This window comes from Panulirus ornatus, chromosome 21 (genome assembly GCF_036320965.1).
Source record: "Panulirus ornatus isolate Po-2019 chromosome 21, ASM3632096v1, whole genome shotgun sequence".
In the NCBI taxonomy this organism is placed as follows: domain Eukaryota; kingdom Metazoa; phylum Arthropoda; class Malacostraca; order Decapoda; family Palinuridae; genus Panulirus; species Panulirus ornatus.
Window position 1 is genome coordinate 17,194,872 of NC_092244.1, and position 26,186 is coordinate 17,221,057.

The 26,186-nt window shown below is 48.5% G+C and overlaps 1 protein-coding gene across 1 annotated transcript in view; it reads left to right on the forward strand.

The window, feature by feature from the left end:
- Positions 1-26,186, forward strand: part of ct (homeobox protein, cut) — a 676,428-nt gene that overhangs the window by 642,647 nt on the left and 7,595 nt on the right. Inside the window, 4 exon segments of the mRNA XM_071675796.1 lie at positions 169-358; positions 774-1,072; positions 1,189-1,440; positions 14,249-14,508. Coding sequence (XP_071531897.1) covers positions 169-358; positions 774-1,072; positions 1,189-1,440; positions 14,249-14,508 — 1,001 coding nt within the window.

The following is a 26,186-nucleotide window of genomic DNA, read 5'->3' on the forward strand; positions in this document are numbered from 1 at the left end:
CCAGAAGGGAAATCCTACCCAGAAAATTAGGGATCCAGTAGTATGCTTAGGAGGGGCTACACTATAGGTCATAATGGAGTTATGCTTCTCTTAGGTACAGGGAAAGTAGCACAGCTAGGGTCCAGGAGGAGAATATACATTATAACTAAGGTGCAGGCCTTTTAACAGGCACCAAGGAGGCCGGGGCTGGATATCGAGGTCCTGACGACTCTGTGACGGAGGAGAGGATCCAGCACATCCTGAGCGAGGCCTCCAGGGCCATGACCTCGACCTCGATCTCCAGTCAGCCGGCCCAGCAAGACCAGGACTCCAGGAGCACCGATTCCAAGTCTCCAGCCAGCTCCACACATTCTCCCAGGTGAGCAGCGAGACGCGTCTTGCTCTTGGACTCTTTGTCTGACCTCCCTCCCTAGTGTGTAACCACGTCACACGGTAATTCACTTCCATTATCTCCAGCTTGTGTACAGATGTGTCAGGGGTTCAGATGTCTCCACTCAGTCTTCCCTGTGTATCGTATAGTGTTTCTAAAGTAGTTATTAAGTTATTGCTATTAGGGTTCATATAACAATAACAATTGGTATAAAGACAGACTGATAAAGGGACCAGCTTCTTTTACAGTAAGGGTCTCATAGTATTCCTAGAACCGATAAGGAGAGCAAGAGAATTTTAGGCAACTCTCAAGTGACAGTGTCTCTTACTGGGTGGATTATACAACGCAGGGATCATAAATGACAACAGTCGCTTCATAGCCCATCTTTTCCCCTTCTCTCCAGCAGCCCTGTGTCGCGGGACAGTCGGTCGCGCCTTCGAAAGTTCGACAACGACGACATACCGACGGAGAAGGTGGCCAGAATCTACCATGAGGAACTCGTCAAGTTGATATCGCGACCTCAGGAGGCTCCACTCCCCCTCCCGCGGGATCCTCAGTACCCAGGGATGCTCTTCCCGTTCCTGGGACAGTCACTCTTCTTCAACAGATCCCCCGAGGAGGTGAAGCTCGCCATCGACGCCTACCACCAGGAGCTGAGTAAGCTCCAAGGCACCGCCACGGGGATGGGCCTCGGCGCTGCTGGTACGTGGCCACTGGCTGACCGTTATAGTGTAATCATAATCAGTTTCCCGAGTAATCATAAGTGTAATTGTAACGAAGACCAAGAGGTTAACTCACACTGGACTTTACCCTAATAGGTCTGGGAATAGGCAGCGCCGGAGGCCTCGGCGTGGGCGTAGGTGGCACCCTAGGTATAGGCGTCGGCCTAGGGGCGGGAGGACTGCACAACGGGCCGCAGGACCTCTCCGTACATAAACGGGAACATCAGAGGAACGCTGACGAAGACGAGGAAAACCGAAATCTCAGTGTGACGTCACCCTTCGGCCCCAGTAGATCTAAGGCGGATACCAGTAAGTAAATAAGCATTACAGTGAGTACATATGTGTCAGGTGTGTGTGTGTGTGTGTGTGTGTGTGTGTGTGTGTGTGCCATATTCTAACAGATGTGTCCCGTGTTCTCTTCATATAATCAACCATTCATCAGCAAAACTCCCGACATGACTATTCCGTTCCCTACATCGCCTCTCGCCTGTGCCTCAACACTCCTCAACATTCGCCTCTCTCATTACACCCACTGAACTTGACAAATGGAAAAGGGTATGCAGATTTTTTTTCTCTCTTTTTTTTCCTCCCCCCACCACCACCTGGGGCTGTGACCGTGGCCCGGGCGCCGCCTGTCAGGTGCCATATGGTGTTTGCCTCAGCCGACAACTCTTAAACCTTCCTCAGCCTGGTTTCATTAACGTTTTTATCAATCCATCCTCCTACGGTTCACCTAGAGCCTTTGACAGGGAAAACATTGTATATGGCGGTGCCGTTAGAATACCTCAAGTTGGACTCTTGGCGAGAGATTGAGGCTCAGCAGGGTATAAAGCCCGCGTGTGTGTGTGTGTGTGTGTGTGTGTGTGTGTAGGGGGGGGGGAGCCTTAGGAGATGATAACCTTAACCGCTTAAGCAAGACGGTGACGACTTCGAACGCGACGTTGGTGATGGTTGAGCGCGACTGTTCAAGACCCTTGGATGTGGCGGCTTCGTATTCCAAAGGACAGAGCATCACATCCGAAGGGTCGAACAGTCTTACGCAGAGGGTCGTACCGTCGTGTTCAAGGATGGCACAGTCGTGCCAGAGAGATTATAATGTCTCGGCGTTGTAGTCACCTCTTGTGGGCGATGGGGGGATGAGGGGGGGGTTGAGACCACAGTCACTTCCTCCCCTCCGCCGCAATAGATCAATGCTTGGTGTTCCATTCATTACGTCGGCGAGGCCATCACTCAATAGCAAGATGCAAATCCTTTAGTATCGCCAGCGCAGTGTTGCCGATCGGATACGCCAACAAATTACGAATATTAATGTCCATCCGCCTATCTCTCGCGCCGTTATTTCCTTTGATGTCCTCGAGATGCCTTGGCTTACACAGTACCAGTTACGAGTTCCGGGATGCTGGCGATTATCGCTCCTCATTTGTCTCTGCCCCTCGGATTGTTTACACGGGGATTCATTTCAGCGGAGAACTGAATGCGACCGGCGGGTGTGATGTGGTTCGCGTTCGCTGATGATTAAAAGGTTCTCGCCGCCGGCCAGCCAGCCAGCCAGGGTGTGTGTGTGTGTGTGTGTGTGTGTGTGTGTGTGTGTGTGTGTGTGTGTGTGTGTACATGTGATGGTTCCCCCTCCTCCCCAACCAGATGATGATGGTACGCTCTTATGAGGCGTCTGGCGCCAAATTATCTGAGATAGATGCTAATGACCTGAAGGGCCGCCGCATCTGCTGCCCGGAAGGTCTTGGTCGTGGCTACCCTCAGCGGGCCAGCACCGCCACCAAGACCGACCATAATTAGCCACGAGACCCATGTTGAGAAGCCAGCAACAACAAGAGCAGCAGCACCTCCTACGGGAGTTTCAAGGCAAACGAGGCTCACAGAACATGGAAACAACTAACAAAGCTTACAGCACCACTTGACGGGCCACCAGAACCGAAAGAACACACGCACAATGCCCGTGTCAGGAGGGAGCAAAACGATAGTTGACTCGCATTTGACCTCCACAACAAAGGCACAAGAGCTTCTATTGTAGGGTCAGAATGCAGTTCGCGTCACCCTGGCTACTTCTCTGCAAAAAGACCCAGACCGACTGAGGGCACTGCGTTACCACAGAGGCTGAGGACGCTGCAACTCGGATTATTGACCCGTTGTGAGCTACTTAGGGCAGCGTGCGAGGAATTCTGCCGGGAGATTAAGAAGAATGGTATGAGAGAGAGAGAGAGAGAGAGAGAGAGAGAGAGAGAGAGAGAGCAGGAAGAACCAAGAAAGAATCATAGGGACATGTCACCTGCCACCACAGATCCACGAGGGCCTCAAAACCTACCAAAGAAGTGCGCGCTCCTCTCCTGCTTCCGACAACCAACCATCCCAGGTCCTCAGCTATAATAATCAACCGACTGACTAACTGACTGCATCAGTTTGGCCCCTAGAGAGTGTGTGTGTGTGTGTGTGTGTGTGTGTGTGTGTGTGTGTGCACTCAGCCAGCAACATCCTCACACGCGACATATTTCTTTAAAGACCTTCCTTCTTGCCGAGTCTAAAGAGAGAGAGAGAAAAAAAGAAAAACTTTGCTTCCATCCCATAGCTGAGACGGAGAGAGAGTCGGCTGAGGCAGATACACCACTAGATTGTGTCAGGGTGGTAATTTATCGTCATACTCAAGTGTGAGACGAGGCAAGTGTGACTCAGGGGGTAGTCGGAGAAGAAGCCGGCGTCTACATCCCGTGATGGTTATCTGTGTGTGGGCATGAGAGAGAGAGAGAGAGAGAGAGAGAGAGAGAGAGAGAGAGAGAGAGAGAGAGAGAGAGATATCATTATTGCCACATACCGCCCCGGGCCACGTCATTCGTATTGTTGGGCTACAGTAAGGCAAAACTCCCATCACAGACCGCACGTTTGGCCACCCTTAATGAACCCTGAGATGGTTTTCATTTTCTGTTTTGTTGTCACATCTCGTGCGAGGCCAGGACACTTGTTGGGAAGACTTGACTGAGTGACCATGATAGTCATTAAAACAGACAAAGCATTAGCGAGACGCAACAACCCCCTCACCCCAACCTCCACTCCCTCCCTCCCTCCTTCCCTCCTTCCCTCCCTCCCTCCCTCCTAACGCTGTCTCGCGATATACTCCCAAGTGTCTTTATACTCATCTTCTTAAGGGCTTTTTTTTTTTTTTTTTCTTCTTCCAAGATATATTATAAACTCGTGGAGCGTGTTGCCAACTTAAAAGCTGGAGGAGAGGTCAATTGCTCTATCACAATTGGTCATCAAAATTCACTGCCAACTGCTCAGTCTTAGATTATTTTTCTTTTTTTACCTTTTTTTTTCTCTCTCTCTCGTCCGTCTCTCGTTAGTGTTTTTCACTGGCCTTCATTGATTAATAGCCCCGCCATTTACGGAGATATACGCAGATACTTGGCCCTTGAGCCAGGTGGCTCTCGTCTCAGAGGCCTGATGATAAAATATGAAATAGTTGAGGCAGCTGGCAACCCACGGGGCAGTAAGTCTTTATTGCTTATTTGCATAACTGATTCACTTGTTTGTCCGATCCAGTTCATTCCATTTCGTGTTGTTTTCTGTCGCAGCCACTAATTTATTACGCTTACTTTACTTATTCAACCGTTTTCTCGTGATGTACACCCCTCCACCCCAACCCCCTTCACCAAATAACCAACGAGATGAGCCCTCAAGGACGGAGGAGAGAGAGAGAGAGAGAGAGAGAGAGAGAGAGAGAGAGAGAGAGAGAGAGAGTTGCGTGCTGGGGGCGAGGAGTCAAGTGCCAGGGAGTGTGGCTTAATGCCGGATAAATTATACTCATGTAGTATTATACTTCAGCCACAATCTGGCCACGTCGGGCCCTACCGGAGTCTGGGGTTACACGCGAGGTTATGGCTCAGCTGGGCGACCACCCCAGCCACCTACCAGCCCGACGTGCACCGACAGAAAAGAGACTTTAAAAGAGTTATCACACTATAGCAAAGCCAAACTGGATAAGAGAAAAAGCTAAAAAAAAAAAAAATGCATATGCATAAGTTAAGGAGGCTGAAGGAGGGTAATTTTTAGCTTTCGTCTCTAACGGGAACTCAGTGTTGTATGTTTTTATTATCAGAGTGTGGAGTTCAAGGGATGACCACAATTCATAAGAAAGATGCCCAGAATATGATACACAATAAGAGGAACAATTAAGAGGCCAGGACTATGGTAGCTAGAGGCCAGAAGGGAAATCCTACCCAGAAAATTAGGGATCCAGTGGTATGCTTAGGAGGGGCTACACTATAGGTCATAATGGGGTTATGCTTCTCTTAGGTACAGGGAAAGTAGCACAGCTAGGGTCCAGGAGGAGAATATACATTATAACTAAGGTGCAGGCCTTTTAACAGGCACCAAGGAGGCCGGGGCTGGATATCGAGGTCCTGACGACTCTGTGACGGAGGAGAGGATCCAGCACATCCTGAGCGAGGCCTCCAGGGCCATGACCTCGACCTCGATCTCCAGTCAGCCGGCCCAGCAAGATCAGGACTCCAGGAGCACCGATTCCAAGTCTCCAGCCAGCTCCACACATTCTCCCAGGTGAGCAGCGAGACGCGTCTTGCTCTTGGACTCTTTGTCTGACCTCCCTCCCTAGTGTGTAACCACGTCACACGGTAATTCACTTCCATTATCTCCAGCTTGTGTACAGATGTGTCAGGGGTTCAGATGTCTCCACTCAGTCTTCCCTGTGTATCGTATAGTGTTTCTAAAGTAGTTATTAAGTTATTGCTATTAGGGTTCATATAACAATAACAATTGGTATAAAGACAGACTGATAAAGGGACCAGCTTCTTTTACAGTAAGGGTCTCATAGTATTCCTAGAACCGATAAGGAGAGCAAGAGAATTTTAGGCAACTCTCAAGTGACAGTGTCTCTTACTGGGTGGATTATACAACGCAGGGATCATAAATGACAACAGTCGCTTCATAGCCCATCTTTTCCCCTTCTCTCCAGCAGCCCTGTGTCGCGGGACAGTCGGTCGCGCCTTCGAAAGTTCGACAACGACGACATACCGACGGAGAAGGTGGCCAGAATCTACCATGAGGAACTCGTCAAGTTGATATCGCGACCTCAGGAGGCTCCACTCCCCCTCCCGCGGGATCCTCAGTACCCAGGGATGCTCTTCCCGTTCCTGGGACAGTCACTCTTCTTCAACAGATCCCCCGAGGAGGTGAAGCTCGCCATCGACGCCTACCACCAGGAGCTGAGTAAGCTCCAAGGCACCGCCACGGGGATGGGCCTCGGCGCTGCTGGTACGTGGCCACTGGCTGACCGTTATAGTGTAATCATAATCAGTTTCCCGAGTAATCATAAGTGTAATTGTAACGAAGACCAAGAGGTTAACTCACACTGGACTTTACCCTAATAGGTCTGGGAATAGGCAGCGCCGGAGGCCTCGGCGTGGGCGTAGGTGGCACCCTAGGTATAGGCGTCGGCCTAGGGGCGGGAGGACTGCACAACGGGCCGCAGGATCTCTCCGTACATAAACGGGAACATCAGAGGAACGCTGACGAAGACGAGGAAAACCGAAATCTCAGTGTGACGTCACCCTTCGGCCCCAGTAGATCTAAGGCGGATACCAGTAAGTAAATAAGCATTACAGTGAGTACATATGTGTCAGGTGTGTGTGTGTGTGTGTGTGTGTGTGTGTGTGTGTGTGTGCCATATTCTAACAGATGTGTCCCGTGTTCTCTTCATATAATCAACCATTCATCAGCAAAACTCCCGACATGACTATTCCGTTCCCTACATCGCCTCTCGCCTGTGCCTCAACACTCCTCAACATTCGCCTCTCTCATTACACCCACTGAACTTGACAAATGGAAAAGGGTATGCAGATTTTTTTTCTCTCTTTTTTTTCCTCCCCCCACCACCACCTGGGGCTGTGACCGTGGCCCGGGCGCCGCCTGTCAGGTGCCATATGGTGTTTGCCTCAGCCGACAACTCTTAAACCTTCCTCAGCCTGGTTTCATTAACGTTTTTATCAATCCATCCTCCTACGGTTCACCTAGAGCCTTTGACAGGGAAAACATTGTATATGGCGGTGCCGTTAGAATACCTCAAGTTGGACTCTTGGCGAGAGATTGAGGCTCAGCAGGGTATAAAGCCCGCGTGTGTGTGTGTGTGTGGGGGGGGGGGAGCCTTAGGAGATGATAACCTTAACCGCTTGAGCAAGACGGTGACGACTTCGAACGCGACGTTGGTGATGGTTGAGCGCGACTGTTCAAGACCCTTGGATGTGGCGGCTTCGTATTCCAAAGGACAGAGCATCACATCCGAAGGGTCGAACAGTCTTACGCAGAGGGTCGTACCGTCGTGTTCAAGGATGGCACAGTCGTGCCAGAGAGATTATAATGTCTCGGCGTTGTAGTCACCTCTTGTGGGCGATGGGGGGATGAGGGGGGGGTTGAGACCACAGTCACTTCCTCCCCTCCGCCGCAATAGATCAATGCTTGGTGTTCCATTCATTACGTCGGCGAGGCCATCACTCAATAGCAAGATGCAAATCCTTTAGTATCGCCAGCGCAGTGTTGCCGATCGGATACGCCAACAAATTACGAATATTAATGTCCATCCGCCTATCTCTCGCGCCGTTATTTCCTTTGATGTCCTCGAGATGCCTTGGCTTACACAGTACCAGTTACGAGTTCCGGGATGCTGGCGATTATCGCTCCTCATTTGTCTCTGCCCCTCGGATTGTTTACACGGGGATTCATTTCAGCGGAGAACTGAATGCGACCGGCGGGTGTGATGTGGTTCGCGTTCGCTGATGATTAAAAGGTTCTCGCCGCCGGCCAGCCAGCCAGCCAGGGTGTGTGTGTGTGTGTGTGTGTGTGTGTGTGTGTGTGTGTGTGTGTGTGTGTGTGTACATGTGATGGTTCCCCCTCCTCCCCAACCAGATGATGATGGTACGCTCTTATGAGGCGTCTGGCGCCAAATTATCTGAGATAGATGCTAATGACCTGAAGGGCCGCCGCATCTGCTGCCCGGAAGGTCTTGGTCGTGGCTACCCTCAGCGGGCCAGCACCGCCACCAAGACCGACCATAATTAGCCACGAGACCCATGTTGAGAAGCCAGCAACAACAAGAGCAGCAGCACCTCCTACGGGAGTTTCAAGGCAAACGAGGCTCACAGAACATGGAAACAACTAACAAAGCTCACAGCACCACTTGACGGGCCACCAGAACCGAAAGAACACACGCACAATGCCCGTGTCAGGAGGGAGCAAAACGATAGTTGACTCGCATTTGACCTCCACAACAAAGGCACAAGAGCTTCTATTGTAGGGTCAGAATGCAGTTCGCGTCACCCTGGCTACTTCTCTGCAAAAAGACCCAGACCGACTGAGGGCACTGCGTTACCACAGAGGCTGAGGACGCTGCAACTCGGATTATTGACCCGTTGTGAGCTACTTAGGGCAGCGTGCGAGGAATTCTGCCGGGAGATTAAGAAGAATGGTATGAGAGAGAGAGAGAGAGAGAGAGAGAGAGAGAGAGAGAGAGAGAGAGAGAGAGAGAGAGAGCAGGAAGAACCAAGAAAGAATCATAGGGACATGTCACCTGCCACCACAGATCCACGAGGGCCTCAAAACCTACCAAAGAAGTGCGCGCTCCTCTCCTGCTTCCGACAACCAACCATCCCAGGTCCTCAGCTATAATAATCAACCGACTGACTAACTGACTGCATGAGTTTGGCCCCTAGAGAGTGTGTGTGTGTGTGTGTGTGTGTGTGTGTGTGTGTGTGTGTGTGTGTGTGTGTGTGTGCACTCAGCCAGCAACATCCTCACACGCGACATATTTCTTTAAAGACCTTCCTTCTTGCCGAGTCTAAAGAGAGAGAGAGAAAAAAAGAAAAACTTTGCTTCCATCCCATAGCTGAGACGGAGAGAGAGTCGGCTGAGGCAGATACACCACTAGATTGTGTCAGGGTGGTAATTTATCGTCATACTCAAGTGTGAGACGAGGCAAGTGTGACTCAGGGGGTAGTCGGAGAAGAAGCCGGCGTCTACATCCCGTGATGGTTATCTGTGTGTGGGCATGAGAGAGAGAGAGAGAGAGAGAGAGAGAGAGAGAGAGAGAGATATCATTATTGCCACATACCGCCCCGGGCCACGTCATTCGTATTGTTGGGCTACAGTAAGGCAAAACTCCCATCACAGACCGCACGTTTGGCCACCCTTAATGAACCCTGAAATGGTTTTCATTTTCTGTTTTGTTGTCACATCTCGTGCGAGGCCAGGACACTTGTTGGGAAGACTTGACTGAGTGACCATGATAGTCATTAAAACAGACAAAGCATTAGCGAGACGCAACAACCCCCTCACCCCAACCTCCACTCCCTCCCTCCCTCCTTCCCTCCCTCCCTCCCTCCTTCCCTCCCTCCCTCCCTCCAAACGCTGTCTCGCGATATACTCCCAAGTGTCTTTATACTCATCTTCTTAAGGGCTTTTTTTTTTTTTTTTTCTTCTTCCAAGATATATTATAAACTCGTGGAGCGTGTTGCCAACTTAAAAGCTGGAGGAGAGGTCAATTGCTCTATCACAATTGGTCATCAAAATTCACTGCCAACTGCTCAGTCTTAGATTATTTTTCTTTTTTTACCTTTTTTTTCTCTCTCGTCCGTCTCTCGTTAGTGTTTTTCACAGGCCTTCATTGATTAATAGCCCCGCCATTTACGGAGATATACGCAGATACTTGGCCCTTGAGCCAGGTGGCTCTCGTCTCAGAGGCCTGATGATAAAATATGAAATAGTTGAGGCAGCTGGCAACCCACGGGGCAGTAAGTCTTTATTGCTTATTTGCATAACTGATTCACTTGTTTGTCCGATCCAGTTCATTCCATTTCGTGTTGTTTTCTGTCGCAGCCACTAATTTATTACGCTTACTTTACTTATTCAACCGTTTTCTCGTGATGTACACCCCTCCACCCCCTAACCCCCTTCACCAAATAACCAACGAGATGAGCCCTCAAGGACGGAGGAGAGAGAGAGAGAGAGAGAGAGAGAGAGAGAGAGAGAGAGAGAGAGAGAGAGAGAGAGAGAGAGAGACTCTCACACTCCCTCCTCCCCTCGTCTCCCGAACCTAAGAAAAAGGAGCCGAACCCTTCATAAAACCACCTTGGGGGGTTGGGGGTGTCGGTGTTCAGGAAGAGGGATGGAGATATACTCTATATACGAATTATTCGCCTGTGAACTTTTCTCCTCACGTTGGCGCGGACCCGTGGGTGATCACCTCCCCCCTACTCACCCTCCCCCAAGCAGCTGGCTGGCTATGTCTGATGCAGTGGAAATGGTTGACACCAGTGTTCTGGCGGCAGACAAGCGGATGAAATTACTTGTTAAAAATAATTTTCCTCTTTTTTTTTCTTCTTCTTCTTCATTAAACGTTGTTAGAATAATGGTGTTTGAGCGAACGAGGCTATAATGACTTTATGGTGTGGGGGGAATCGATGGTACAAGAACAGAATCCTCCCCTCGTTGACCCTAGCACAGGATAATGCTGACCTCTCTCTCTCTCTCTCTCTCTCTCTCTCTCTCTCTCTCTCTCTCTCTCTCTCTCTCTCTCTCTCTCCTTACCCCCCTTGCAGGTCAAAGGCCGGGCCAATCATAACCCAAAGGGTCGTACTCAAGGGTCCTGCAGCCTAGTGTTCTTGGGCTTAAAAACATCGCGGGTCATTTAACTTGACGAGGCAAGTACCAAGTTACTGCTCATAAATCACAGCCACGGATCTTGCCCACACACACACACACAAACATAAAGAAATCATTCACACTGACGGCTGATACTGTCGTCTGATCATCTGGAATGCAAGTGATGCTCCTTACTGGGGAGGAGGAGGGAAAGGCACATGAAAGTAACATCAACACTTCCAATGTGGAGAACCCATAGCGGCTTTACAGTGTGGAGAGTCAAATGAAAGAAAAAGAAAACGTAAGGGCAACACGTCAGAGGTCACATTCTGTATCATATGGGTAAAATCCGGCTTGTGTGACATCAGTAGATGCAACACGAAGCTGACCTCATCCTTCTCCCACTGCCAGTAAATATATCATCTCCATTTGGTGAAAAAAAAACTGGCGGGCAGATGGCAGCACTTGGTGTCTGGTGGCGCCTTCGGTGTTTTTTTGCACTTTCACAGGATTTTAATCCTCGCATTCTCGTTATTTCGCCCGAAAGTTTTCTGAGAGTTCTCGACATAGCCTGGCGATGGCTGCTTGCCTTTACTGAAGTTTAAGATAAGCATCAAGAGTTGAATAAACCAAGGACCGGGCGATGCTTCGAGGCGGTGCCAACACGCAGACAAATTGAGGGCAGCGTCCTGCGCAGATGAGTAATGTGTGGAGACCATAGACCACAATTATGGAGACGTTAAACGCACCCGTATGTGGGGAGGATGGTTTCACATCAGTTGTATTAATGAGGTAAACGAGTGAAGACTGGGAGATGATCCGTCATTACCAGGGCTGAAGGAGTGATGTGTGGCACCGGGGCAAGAGAGGGCACAGAGGGAGGGCTGTAAATCATGCCCAATTAAGAGAATCTTGGTCTGTTGATGCAGCTGGGGCTCATATTGTTGGTATCAGCGTATCAAGATGTTCCTGGATAAGACCCGGTCGATGGTAATGAAGGGTGGAGGTGGGGGGTTTGCACAGTACTTGTCCCTCGAGACCACACGGGTCATAACGGGTGTGCCTGTGTCCGGACGTGTTATACTGTGTGTGTGTGTGTGTGTGTGTGTGTGTGTGTGTGTGTGTCCGGACCTGTCATACTAGGTGCGTGTATCCGTCTGAATCTGGTATACTAGGTGTGTGTGTGTGTGTGTGTGTGTGTGTGTGTGTGTGTGTGTCCAGACCAGTTAACTAGGTGTGTGTGTGTGTGTGTGTGTGTGTGTGTCCGGACGTGTTATACCAGGTGTGTGTGTGTGTGTGTGTGTGTGTGTGTGTGTGTGTGTGTCGATGTGTTATACTAAGCGTGTGTGTCCATCCGGACGTGTTATACTAGGCATGTGTTTGGAAGTGTTACGCCAGGGATGCCATATCAGTTGTACCTCTGAAAGTAAGTCATACCATGACTAAGTGCGTCTGGACTCAAGTCACAGCACAACTGAGTGTCTAAACGTTTAAACGTTAAGTCATACCATGAGTGACTGTGTGTAAACGACCGTCATACCAATAGTGTACCTGAACGTGACTGAGGCTACATGTAATCATAAGATCTATACATTTTCCATGCTAAGAACACATGACTTTCTTTTCATCAAATCAAAGTAAATAATCATTTCCTCGCCATGTCAAAGTAAACATATGTACAAAATAATTATATGTAGATTACATTTGAAGTTACTGTAAGGGTTGCCTTTCTGTCCACAAAGGATAACGCACAAGAATGTTTGTAAGGACACATCTCTTGGACACGACGGTACGACCTCTGAGCACGTTGCTACGAACCCTTGAGTATGACTTGACGACCCTCATGTGTCACAGAGTCACCTTCAACCCGACCTTTTTGAGGGTCGGCTCAACTGCCAGCCCATTTTCATATTCAATGGCCGTACCCTCGTACTTAAAGGGTCACACAGGCGTACTCTAAGGTCGTACCGTCGTGCACCGCGTTATCCATCCGGGCATTTCACACGAGAGCACTTCCAGAGAACGAACATGAAGTTTCACATTATCATTTGTCTCTGAAATACCCTCCCTATAACGTCTCCCTCCCTACACCCATCTCTGCTGTTTCCTCAACTCCCATGACTCTCCTGCAGCGTCCTGAACGTCCTTTGCCACTCCCCTTTCTAACTCCTCCTCTCTGTCTCCCACCCGACGCCCGCATGTCGACCTTTTAAGTAGCTTATTAGATCGAGAATATTAAAGCCTTTGGTATTTTTTAAGTACCTGCATTAGATCACCTCTTAACCTTCTCTTTTCTAAGCTTCGAGGACAATGGCGTGACCCCTGAGCATAACGACGCGTACCCTGGGTATGATGATGGAGTACAGGCTATCGTATGCAAGGGTCACACCGGCGTACTCAAGGGTCGTACCGCGGTGCCTAGGGGGGTTATACCTGTCGTGTTCAAGGGTCATGCTCTTCCTCACCAACATATCCTCACACTTCTCAGCCTTTTTTTTCTTTTTTTCTCTCTCTTCCCTTCTGGTTTTTCTTGACGTCACAGGAAGCCTATCATCCAACTTCTCTGTTCCTTGACGCTTGGTTGTCAACAGAATTCGGTCCCTGCTGCCTGGCTGTCTTGAGTACTCCGTCCCTGACGCTTGGTTGTCTTCTTTACTCTATTCCTGATGCTTCTTTTTTTTCTTAATAAAAAGTCCCTGACTCTTAACTGTCTCCGGTAATCTATCTCTAACGCTTGGCTGTCTTTAGTACTTTAGTACTCTGACCCTGATGCCTGGTTTTTACTAGGGCTTCGTTCCTAACGCTTGGTTGTCTTTACCAGTACTTTGTCCCTGATGTTTGGCTGTATTCTGTGTTCTTTGCATTTACCTGCTGCCTATTCTCTTGCTCAGATACGTTTCTACTTTCAATATTCTTTCCTCTGATGTTTATTTGCCTTGTATGCTCTGCTATTAATGCCTGCCTTGCCTTTTGAACGCTGTCGTACACCACTATCTCCCCTCCTGTACCCTGTCTTCGACGGCTGTCATCCTGCCGTCTTACCCTCTGTCCGTTACGTTCATTAACCTCACCTTTACCCTCGCCTCATCCGTCACACGTGTCACCGCCGCTTCGGCTCTTGTCTCCTTGTCCTTCCCGTTTACCACCATCTTCCCAACTTGGCTGTTCCATACACGTGCTCTAACCTACTTTATGGTGTCTGTTCTTGTTAGTGTAGCACACCTCTCGGTGTTCTAATCTCTTCATCTATCCTTGTCCCTCCTCCTGCTCACGTATCCCTATCTCTCGTACAAACCTATCCTTGTCACTCCTGCTCGCCTATCCATGTCTCTCGAGCAAATCTACCCTTGTCACCTCCTGCTCGTCTATCCATGTCTCTCTCGAGCACACTAATCCTTGCCCTTCCTGCTCACCTTTGCTGCTGCCGTACACACACAGAGACTGTGCGACTGCTCCAGCACTCTCGTACTCCTTCACGCACCTCCCCTTCCTCCCCCAGGTCTAAGCACGGCCACATCTCTGGGCAACCTAGTAACCCCCATCACCTCCATCGCAGTTAGCAGCACCGGGGAAGACATGAGTGTGTCGGCGTCGCCGCTGCAGCGCATGGCCTCCATCACCAATTCCCTAATGACGGGGCCACCCATCTCCAGCAGCGCCCCCGTCTCACAAAAGCCACTCAAGGCCGTCCTGCCACCCATCACCCAGCAGCAGTTCGACCAGTACAGCAATATGAACACCGAGGAGATCGTCAAGAAGGTAAGTCGACTGCTTCTTCAACATACGGTCGCGCGCACCGGTCTTTAAGGAGGTGCCTCGCTATTCAGTAGTCTATTTTGTCCCAAGGGATGAATCCATTGGTCAGAGCCGTCCATAATTGTGTAGGGTCAGACCGCCAGAGGACAGTGCTGTACAGTGCAATCTAAACAAATGATTCACGTGTGGTAGCATCATCATTTCACCCGACACGTCAACATTCATCTGAACCTTCGACCGAATGTTATCGGATCACATCTCATTAGACTCAATCTAGACCAGCTTATTTACACTCGGATTTACTGAAAGTTCTGAAGAGGGATAAGTTTAGACTTATCCGAAGAGACCCTAACTTGCCCGGTCAACACCATGGGGGATGTGTGGTCATCGAAATGGCCACTCGTCAGGTCACTGGGGATAGAAGACAGTCGAGACATTGTGTATTACGTAACTATGTAGTAGTACCTGCGTTGCTAACACGAACGTCATCTGCCACTGAACTTCAGCCTCTTTGTCATCAGCTCAGCGTACGCACCGAGTCGTAAATACTAACCACAGCAAAGACCTGAGACTACAGAGTAGTTGTGTACCTTAAAAGTCAGTGTCATACATATAAAATCTTTGCAGACTATGAAGCTTCTTGGAATGATATCGTTTACGAAAAAAAAAAAAAAATACGACGCGCTTATCAGGTGTGTAATCCAAGCGTTCACACGGCAAATCTAAATCCCATACGCACGATGTTACGGCAAGTGTAGGTCCTTCAGCGTAATCTTGAGACCACCACTCACAGACGGGTGCTCCAGGGCGATACGCCAGTTGAATCATCCGTTCCATAACATTAACTTAACCAATCTGATCCGCCCGATGACTCTCGCTCTCCAGCATGTCGGTAAACTCCACAGCCCCAGGGACGACTCATTAAAGCCCAGCGTTGTGCCTGACTGAACATCAGATCGACAGTTTTCTTAGCTGTGGCCGGACCGAACTCATCAGCTTCGTGCTCCAACACCTACAGTTCTGGAACTAGTGACAGCCGGCACAAGGCCCATGATGGAAAAAGGCCCCATAAAACCTAGGTATGTGCGTGGGGGCTGCACTGGTACGAGGTATACATACGTCGGAGGTGTACACTCCCGTGTCAGTGCGGTGCCGGAAACCCGCCGGAAAAGATTTCTTTACGACCACCGCTCGTTCTGCCGTCATCATATATTGCAGATAGCGCTATTCCTTCAAGCATGTATCAGGATCTGGATGGAGTAGAATCCTACACTTAAGCAAGCCAATTTCAAGTCCTGACAGCCAGATTTAGTACGTCCGACAACCATGTTAAAGACCCCCATCCTACCGGAACCGGCCACAGTCAAATGAGCGGTGTTGGGACAGCTGATGGTTCGGGGCGGCCCACAAATTACTGCCAGAGAGCCGGTGATCAAGGCCAGTGCACCAGTAAATAAGTGTAGTCTACCTAAATTCAAGCCCAGTAGCTGCCTCAAGACATCCGTCCATGTCGCCTGGGTTGACTGTTAGAATCTTTTTTTTCAACGCCGGGAGCGGAGGAGAGCGAGGGACGCTGTGTGGGCGTTGATGGTCCCCGCCACACGAACTATCTGCCAAGATTCAATGGTGGTCGTCAACACTTAAAGCCACTTGGGTTATTTGGGGTTAAGATTTTTTTTTTTTTGGCAAACTTCCCGGACAGTAAGGGATAACACTCGATTTGCTTCGTGATGTATTGGCCACTGATTAATGAGCTGTCTACCAAGGACATTTTTTTTTTGTTCGCCGGATGCCAGGCGCTGTTGTCTACACCCTTTCATCTTCCCGCTCTCGTATCTCTCTCAAAGGTCGATCTGTTTTTCACAGTATTATGTTCAACATTATACTTATCATTCCAGCTTTCTCTCTGGTTATTTATAAAGATGGCTTTGCTCGTTACATCTGCTCTGCGTGAGACGTTGGGCAAAAATATTCTAACCCTTTGACATTCAATCCTGGACAAGACGAATCATCATCACTTTCATTCGTTCCTTCTGCAATCGTAAACATACAAAATGTTCGTCGCATTATACTGAACGAATGACTATCTATACATGGCGTTGCTTGGTAGTGAATCACATCAGAGGGCCGCAGCAAGTCGGGTTCATCTTTCCATACTGAAGACATACTGACACGATACCAGAGATTAATCATGAACTTGCTACATGAGTCTTTGGACTAAATCCTCACTATGCTACTTGTAGGGCTGCCACTAGCACCACACGTTTCCATCTCCAGGAGGAAGGCGTGGGCTTGGGGCTAGCGGCGCCACTTTCTCGAAGAGCCACACAATTCCTTCTCCAAGAGGAGGGCGTGGGCTTGGGGATAGCAGCACCTCTTTCTCCAAGAGGAAAGGTAGGGGAAACAATTTCTCCTCCAGGAGGGAAGATAGGAGGGAAATTACTTCCTTAAGAATAGGAAGGCAGGGAGGGATACTTTCTCCCTCTCGAGAAGAAGGTAGATGAAAAATCCTCCCATCTCCAGACACTCCCTCCTTCGGAAGAGGATGGTATGGGAGAACACTTCCTCAGGAGACGGAGGGCAATGTGGACATGTCCTTCAAAGTGTGTATGTACGAGCAAAATTCGACATCCAGATGGAGAAGGTATAGCGGACGCACCTTTCTGCAAGAACGAAGAGATTGTATAACAAATTCCTCCTCCCACCATTGGAGAGACCAACTCCCCAAAAGAGTAAGAGAGAGGTTGAAAACCTTGAGCCATTCCTCTGCCCCTGCCTGTCTCTCCCTGCGAGTCTCTACCGCGGTAACCTTTACCGTGCGGCAGTTACACGAACGGGAGTGCACGTTTAGTGTTACGCCAGACGATATAACTTGTAATTAGGAACAGAGTTCGTGGGAATGTTTCGCACGTCCCCGACGCCTGTGTTCCTGCTTAGATCAACTATTCAGTACTACCACTCCAACAATGCTACACCCCAACTACACTCGCTAACACAGCCAAACACAGAATTGATACTGATTCACACTGACACACATGATGACCTCTTGCAAATACGACCAGTGAATGTATACATCACCTAAAAATATACTTAATAGTAAGGTAATCAAATTTAGTTGTTGTTACCGATCTGTTTCAAGGGCACCAAACTGGTTTAATGATCTCCGAACTGCTTCAAGTGCTCCGAAGTGGCTCAAGAACTCCGAGCTGCTGCGAGAACTCCGATATGTTCCAGGAACTCTGACATGCTTCAAGAACTCCGACATGCTTCAAGAAGCCCCAAAATGGTTCAGGGCCTCCGAAATGCTTCACGAAGTCCGAACTCACTGACCGAAATAGCCTGCCGAGCCTAAATGCTAATGTATATCATTATTTCGCTTAGTTTCTCTAGCAACTATTGGGACGCACATACAAGCCTCTCTGTTAACATAGTTACTATCTGTTGGGTTAAGAGGTCCCGAGGTCACCAAAGTAAAGTCTGTGGTCGGATGCTGAAGTAATCTCACTCTGGTGCAAACTTCATCGAAAATGCAATAAAACTATTTACTAGTCTATAATTCTATTTCTTTAGAGTAGTTTAAGTTATTGTTATTGGTTTGACTTAGAGAGAGAGAGAGAGAGAGAGAGAGAGAGAGAGAGAGAGAGAGAGAGAGAGAGACTGTGTGTGTGTGTGTGTGTGTGTGTGTGTGTGTGTGTGTGTGTGTGTGTGTGTGTGTGTGTGTGCGTGCGCGCGCGCGCGTGTACTTACGAGTACTTACAAGATCTTGCGTGCTCGCGCACGCCCGAGAGAGAGAGAGAGAGAGAGAGAGAGAGAGAGAGAGAGAGAGAGAGAGAGAGAGAGAGAGAGAGAGAGAGAACGTCACTACCCTATACACACACACATACCAGAATATAAACACACACACACACATACACACACACACACACACACACACACACACACACTTCCTGCAGCTCAAGCATGTTTATCCTCTCACAAAAAACGAATCAGAATAAACGTAATTCAATAACTATCTCTGAATAAGAGAAACAGATAAAGCGGTCAGTGCGAATCTGTACTACAGAGCATGCGAGTGCTGGGGAGGGAAGGAGGGAGAGGGAAGGAGGAGGGAAGAGAGGGGAGGTGGTGGGAAACGGAGGGAGGAGAGGGTAGTGTTAATGGAACAACGGGTCAGAAAAAAAAAAAAAGAGAGACACTAAAAATATTAGCCTTCTAACGTTTGCATAGCTTCCCTTCTCCCCTCTTCCCACCCCCTTCCTCCTAGGAGGCATAGGATTAACGAGAGGCACACAGGACGTCGGCACCACTATCCCGCACCCACGCAAAAAGTGCTGAAAAAGCGGATGTGTGTCGGACGCACGTCGAAGACCGCACTTCACGGCTTGTGGGTGGTCTGATCGGGGGGCGGGGGAGCAAGCCTGGGCTTAATTAGCGCTGGGCTGTTGATGGTGGTGATTTATTTGCCCCCCACACACCCTCCCACTCCCAACCTTCCAATCCTTTCCCCCCCTCCCTCCCTCCCCGGCACTGTTTTTGTTTCGCGGCTTTCAAAGTATTTGTTTGGTTTCGTTTGGTCGAAATCAAACACTCGGTGAGGGGTTGGTTACTGATGCAGGCGCGCAAGAGGTAGGGTTGGGTTGGGTTGGGTTGAGTTTGGTTGGGTTGGGTTGTGTTAGGTTAAGTTAGGCGGCGTGGTCTTGAGCGGAAAATTTTAGCGATGATGACATACGTACGTCGCTGCCCACGACGTGTTTTCCTTTCAACCATAAATAGGTTATAATTGGCATATTTAAGTTTACATACCGACCGACCGAGAAGTAATACGAGTCGTTTATTTGGCTGTAAATTGCCAAATGAGATCACGAAAAAGCAAATAAACACACAAAACCCCACGACAGATGTTCCGATCAATCAACTGTTGGAGAGAGCGAGTCTGGCAAGGAGGTCGTGGCGGCGTTGGTGGTAGTGGGGGGGAGGCGAGGCAGCGGTGGTGGTGGTAGATGGTGATGGTTGCGGTGGTTGTGGCGGTGATGGTGCTAGTGGAAGGTGGTGGTTGTGGCGGTGATGGTGCTAGTGGAAGGTGGTGGTGGTGGGAGATGGTGTTGGTTGTGGTGGTGATGGTGCTAGTGGAAGGTGGTGGTGGTGGGAGATGGTGTTGGTTGTGGTGGTGATGGTGCTAGTGGAAGGTGGTGGTGGTGGTGGTGGTAGATGGTGCTGATTGTGGTGGTTGTGGTAGTAATGGTGCTACTGGAAGTTGTGATGGTGGTGCAAGCGACCACAGCGGCGCGCCCGCGGTGATGGCTGTGGTTATTATGGTGACGATGGTGGGTGGTGATCTGGGTGTCAGGTGTGGTGAAAGTGGTGATGATAATGGTGGTGGCGACATGCGCTTACTGTGATAGTGGCTTAGGGAGGGTAGTGGTTACTTTGGAGATCACACGGAAGTTGTGGTGATGGTGGTGGTGGCGGCAGCTGTTAAAGTGAGAGGTAGTGTTGTGATGGTGATGGTTGTGATGATGCTTGTCCGGTCGCGGATACCTGTGGCAATTATGATGATGTTAAGGTTGTTGCTGTGGTAGCAATGGTGGTAAAGGAAGATGACGGTGGTGATAATGGTGTTGATAGGTGCGGGAGAGGAAGTGATGGTGGAAGTGATGATAGTGATAATGCTTGTGGTGGTGTTAATGGTGGTAGTCAGCCGTGATGATGGCTGTTTTGGTGGTGGATGGAGTTGTAGTTGTAGTGGTGTTGACTCTCGTAGTGATTGAGGGGGGGTGTGTGCTTGTAGTGATGGCTGTGACTGTAGTGGTTGGTGGTTGTTGTCGTCGTCGTAGTGATTTTGGTTGTGGTGGTAACCAGGATGAGGAGGAGGTGTTAGTTGTAGTGTTGTTGATGGCAGACGTGGTGGCGAAGGTGGTGTCAGAAGTTTGTGAGAGTGATGGCGGAGGTGTCAGCAGTGATGGTGGTGATGGTGATGACTGCGGTGGTTACCGACGACTGGTGATGGTGGAAGGGGTTTGGGCCTCACCACCTGGGGATATGAGGACCCCAGGTGCCTATGTGCCAGCTGGTAGTATAGGCTACATCAGCTGGTGTAGGCAGAAGAACCATCCATGGTCTCCTCCCCTTCTACTCACCGGCACAAGAACAGGTTCTCCGCACTCCCGCCTTGAGCTACTCGCTGAGCACCAGCCTGCGGCCCAAGTCTCTCTCAATACATACGTAATACATTTGGAATGAAGAAATATGTTTGCTCCAGATCCATAAATGCCACATACACAACCTGATACTCAAAATATTTCTAATCTCTATTTCTGAAAGCAAACATCTGACCCACACATCAACTGTGTTCTAAATATGACTCTACATATTCAGCTGTATATTCCTTCATTATCTGGTAAAAACCCTTGTGAAGGATAAAAGAAAATTAAGATAAGGCCTCACACAGATCATTAATAAAGTAGTGAGGATTAGATACGTCTTTCATGACATTTACATCCATCACCGTATCAACAATCAACATACGTAATATTTTGATTGGGTGATGATTTTACCACGACAGCTACAGTCAACTGAAAACATTGGAAAAACAGAATTGCTTTCATCTAGGAAGAGTGGAGAGGGCAGCAACACCACCTCACAACACCACCTCATTACTAGATCGAAGGCTTGGTGACACATGAGTAGGTGTTATTGGTATATGCTTGGAGCCTCCTGCACCTTCACCTCACCAACACCACTTCATTACAATAGCATGAAGGTGAAGTGACATGAGGAGGAGGAGATGTTACCAGCATACCTGGAGCCTCTAGAATCACCTCCTCGCTACTGGTGCGGAGGTGAAATGACAAAGAAATGCCTCCACCTCCTCCACCTCACCAGCAGCGCGGAGATAAATGACATGAGGAAGTGTTGCTCTTCATGCAACCCCTCATTAATATGTTATTGGTGGCAGATGTACATTTCCTGCCGTCCAAGTCTACAAAATGCTCTTATCAGTGATCTACCTCTCCTTAAACGACAAGTCTCTGGGGGCAGATAAGGAGTTCCCTTATCTTAGGAATCATCCTCTACACGCGAAACATCTTCGACTACCAAAACACACACACACACACACACACACAAACCATGAATAATTCACGTTAATTAATTCAAAACAGATCTTATAATGCCTGTAAATAGAGTCCGTAACTCCCTGGCATTTAATCTGATGGCTGAGACGGGTCGGGGGTGGGGGAGGTGTGGTGGGTGGGTGGGGGAGGCATCAGAAGATGCCATGAATACTTACCGGATGTACCATCAGGCACCAATGACAGCTGACGAGGAATTATGAGCCGTATGTAATTAAATCCCAAGTCATATTACAGCTTGACAAATTTTATGGTGGCATCCGTCCCCTTTACTTTGACGAAGCACCCGAGGGGCTGTAAGCCAACAGCCAAACCACCCATTGGAAACTGTATAAAGAGGGAGGATAGGGAGGAGGAGGGGGGGGTAGAAAGGGACCCCCTACTGAGCTGTAAGAGGATGGGGGGGAGGGTGGTAGGTGGTGGTAGGTGGTGCCTGTAGGAGGTGGTGAGGAGAAGAGGTAACTGGGGGTTGTGGTTGGTTGTGGTGATGGTGGGTGTTGGGGGGAGGGGGGGGATGATACCACTTTTATTTTGGTTTTATGAACATTCCTTGATGCATGTTAGGGCGGGGGGAATGGACGTGGGGTGCACCATTAGCGTTTATGAACTTCTCGGCTGTGAGGCGAGCCGCTGAGTAACGGGGCCCGGCCTGCCTCGCTCCTTAGCCGTGATCCCATTACAATGTCGTAAGGACCAGATCACCTCCTCCTGATGGCCAGTCTTCCTGTATGCATCCCGGGAATGCATACATACGTAAACATGTGTGTGCGCGCGCGCGTGTGTGTGTGTGTGTGTGTGCATAGCTATACATCTACATATCTATTATTAACCCCAGAACTCCTCTCTGAAAAGTTCTCGTGGTTTTCCCCAAGATCCATTTTTTGTATTTTTCTTTGGGCTCCTGCAGCTCCAACGAAGGCTGCGCTACACTCACTAGCAGGGGGAGAAAAAAGATGGGTTTCCCTAAAGCGAGAAATTCTTTTAAGAGACTAGACTCTTTCTCGTCAATTGCCGATGAAACAGCCGTGCAGTCCGAGTACACTCTCTCTCTCTCTCTCTCTCTCTCTCTCTCTCTCTCTCTCTCTCTCTCTCTCTCTCTCTCTATATATATATATATATATATATATATATATATATATATATATATATAATATATATATATATAATATATATATATATATATATATATATATATATATATATATATATATATATATACTCTATAAAAACACGGACTGTAAGCAAAATTGCCCTTAAACTGAGAGCGACGTTGCTTAAGCCTTTTAACATATTTTCCTGACGGTGATGTATAGAAAACGGAGGTACGCGAATTTACATCCTTAGTTTCTTGTAGACATACTATAAATGACGTATATATCTTTTCTCTCTTTTTTTCTTCCTTTTTTTTTTTTTTACATAAATCTAATTTGGTAGCCTTTACCTTCACTTCTTTTGACAATGGGAGCGACTTTAAGACTGTACAGGTCGAAGCGATACATCACCGAAGCCAGCCACTTTCACTACACAGAAAATCGGAGTGAGACAAGAGGAAGAGAATACGCCAACGATGCGCAGGTTGTTGATGGCGCGAGTTCCCCAAGCCGCGAGGCGGTCCGCGACACATTCATTTTTTTTTTTTCTTCGCCACTGCCGCATGACGTATGTACGTTACTTGACGTACCTATTAGCAGGCACGTTCTTTGATGTCAGCGACGCTACTATCCGTTTCCGGGTAGTTTATGATTCTTAAGCCTCGCCGCCATGAGTTTACACAAGCCGAGACCCTCGTTATAACTACTACTACTATTACCCACGTAACGGCATTTCTTTTCTCGTGTTTCTCTTCCAGTCGTTCGCCTGGTTCCTCAGTGTTAATTCCCACCATACCTTTTTCACATGACCATAATCACCGCGTACCATTCCGCTCCGCGTGTACCTCCAACCCGCATCTACTCACTATTCGTTTCGGTGTTTGTTATCCGAAAGAACTCCCTCGTGGTCTATCCCTATTTCTCCCCCCATTCACAAACCTAAATCGCAGGTTAGAATATCACCATCCTACATTTCGGTATAAGACATAGATTATATTTATATAGGAATTTTTCTCTGTGGCACGGTTTCTGGACCTTCTGTGCCCAACATACCGTTTTCTGCGCCTCCTCCGCCCACACTGCGATTCTTAAACTGATGGATGCCCCCCCCCAAAAAAAAAAAAATCTAAAGGGGTGGGGGTCTGGGGAAATGACGATATGTATAGCCAACTTAGCAAAATTGCACACACACACACACACACACACACACACAATAACAACAGCTCGCTATAAAAAGTACATTTAGAAATATAGCTGTAAATGGAAGAGCCATCTGTCTCGCTCTTATTCTGATATCAAATAAATCTGGTGAAATGTAATATTAGTTAATACACTTGAACATCGGGCGGGAGTGTGTGGCTGGCTGGGAGTGGGGGGGGGGGACAAGGGGGTGGGGGGGAGTCAGAAGTCGACTCGTTGTGTGGCTGGGTGTGGGGGGCAGGGGGGCAGAGGAGCTCCTGCCTTAGTGCCCTTTGAGCATGGTACTAGTACACAGTTCACAATAAACTTTCAGATATTTTCTTTCTCTTTATTTTGTGAGACGAATCACATGACATGTACTCGACATGTACTTTCCCACGTCAGGAGAAAGAGATCAACCTATTTCGGCCTCTATTGTAATACCTTCTTCCTCTGTGGCCTTGTATATATGTCTTCCCTCAATTATGGTCATATGCCCTTCTACTGACAGCCTAATTTTACATTTTTTATTTCGTTATTTATTCATTTTTTTTTTTTTTGTCGTGGTGCAGCAGTCGATGGTTGATGGCTGTCTTACTGGACCAATGAACTCTGTATTAATCAGTGAAAAAAAGCTGGTGATGGTGGATCAGAGGAGTGTGTGTTTATGGTGGTTCTCTGGGATCAGTTGGTTGTAGGTGGTGGTACGGTTGGATCAGTGGGCTGTATATAGTGGCACTGCTGGATCAGTGGGCTGTATATGGTGGTATTGCTGGATCAGTGGGTTGTATATGGTGGTACTGCTGGATCAGTGGGCTGTATATGGTGGTACTGCTGGATCAGTGGGCTGTATATGGTGGTACTGCTGGATCAGTGGGCTGTATATGGTGGTACTGCTGGATCAGTGGGCTGTTTTTGGTGGCACTGCTGGATCAGTGGGCTGTATATGGTGGTACTGCTGGATCAGTGGGCTGTATATGGTGGTACTGCTGGATCAGTGGGCTGTATATGGTGGTACTGTTGGATCAGTGGGCTGTATATGGTGGCACTACTGGATCTGTGGGTTGTAGGTGGTGGTACTGCTGGATCAGTGGGCTGTATATGGTGGTGGTGTTGGATCAATAGACTTTAGTCGCTGGGTCATCCTAATGGTTCAGTGGACTGTTGCTGGACGCCAAATGACCTTGCGGGCCAGCGGCTGTGCAGCTGTATGTGTGTGTATGTATGTGTGCGTGTGTGTGTGTGTGTTGCACTTCTGTAAACTTGTGGAGAAATTGCCCGGGTCATTATGTTATCAAGTCTCTCCCTCAGACACTTGTTTCATTCATAATCCCACTGTCTCCCCCGTCCCCGCCCATCAACTCCCCATTTGCTCACTGTCTTGCTTCTGTCTACATTCCCCGTCTCAGCAGCGCAGTTTGCTTTTTCCACTGTCTTCTCCTATACATTACGTGTGTATCGTACCTTTTCACATCGCCTCCTTGCTTATCTTTCTACTTTCCACGTAGTATTATCTTTCTTTCTTTTTACCCCCCCACATATTTATCGTGTATGTTTTTGCGTACCTTTCCTCATCCGTTTTATGCTATTCACTTTCAGTCTTGCACCTAAATGGCCTGAATTTCAATGACCTTTAATTCATTCACTTTTTTACTGAATCGTATTTCAGCAGCACGAGTTAATCGACTCTTTTTCTTCACCCAGTTCACTGTAATTTCACGGCCTTTGTGCTCGTTACAAACAACAAGCTCCCGTACTTATACTGTATCATGCTTATATTCTGCTTTCCTCACTCATGTCTCTCATATGTGCTATTTGGCCCTCTGCTGCTAGATTACCTCCTATTTGTATCCAATGGACCAATTTACACAAATTTGTTACTTCCTAACTACCTCCCTTCCTTTCCTACCTAACTACCTCCCTTCCCTTCCCAACTAACTGCCTCCCTTCCCTTCCTATCTAACTACCTCTCTTCCTTTCCTTTCCTCTTAGTTGTTGTTCTTTCCGTTATCTATTCGCATCTTGTTTACGGGGGACACTCCTTTATTTCATGATGAGTGGACGAGCGTCGAGACGCCTTCACCAGTCGGTGCTACCAGCTCCCTTCCTCAGAAACCGGAGCCTTCTACATTGCTATCCTCTTCCCGTCCATACATACACTAGGAATCTGGCGTCGTGAAGCAGATAACCTCGTCAAGGACCATCAAGTCCTTGTGTCCTCTGGGAGATAGCCTCGTCAAAGATCGTCCGGTCCCTCTTGTCCTCCAGCAGATAATCTCGT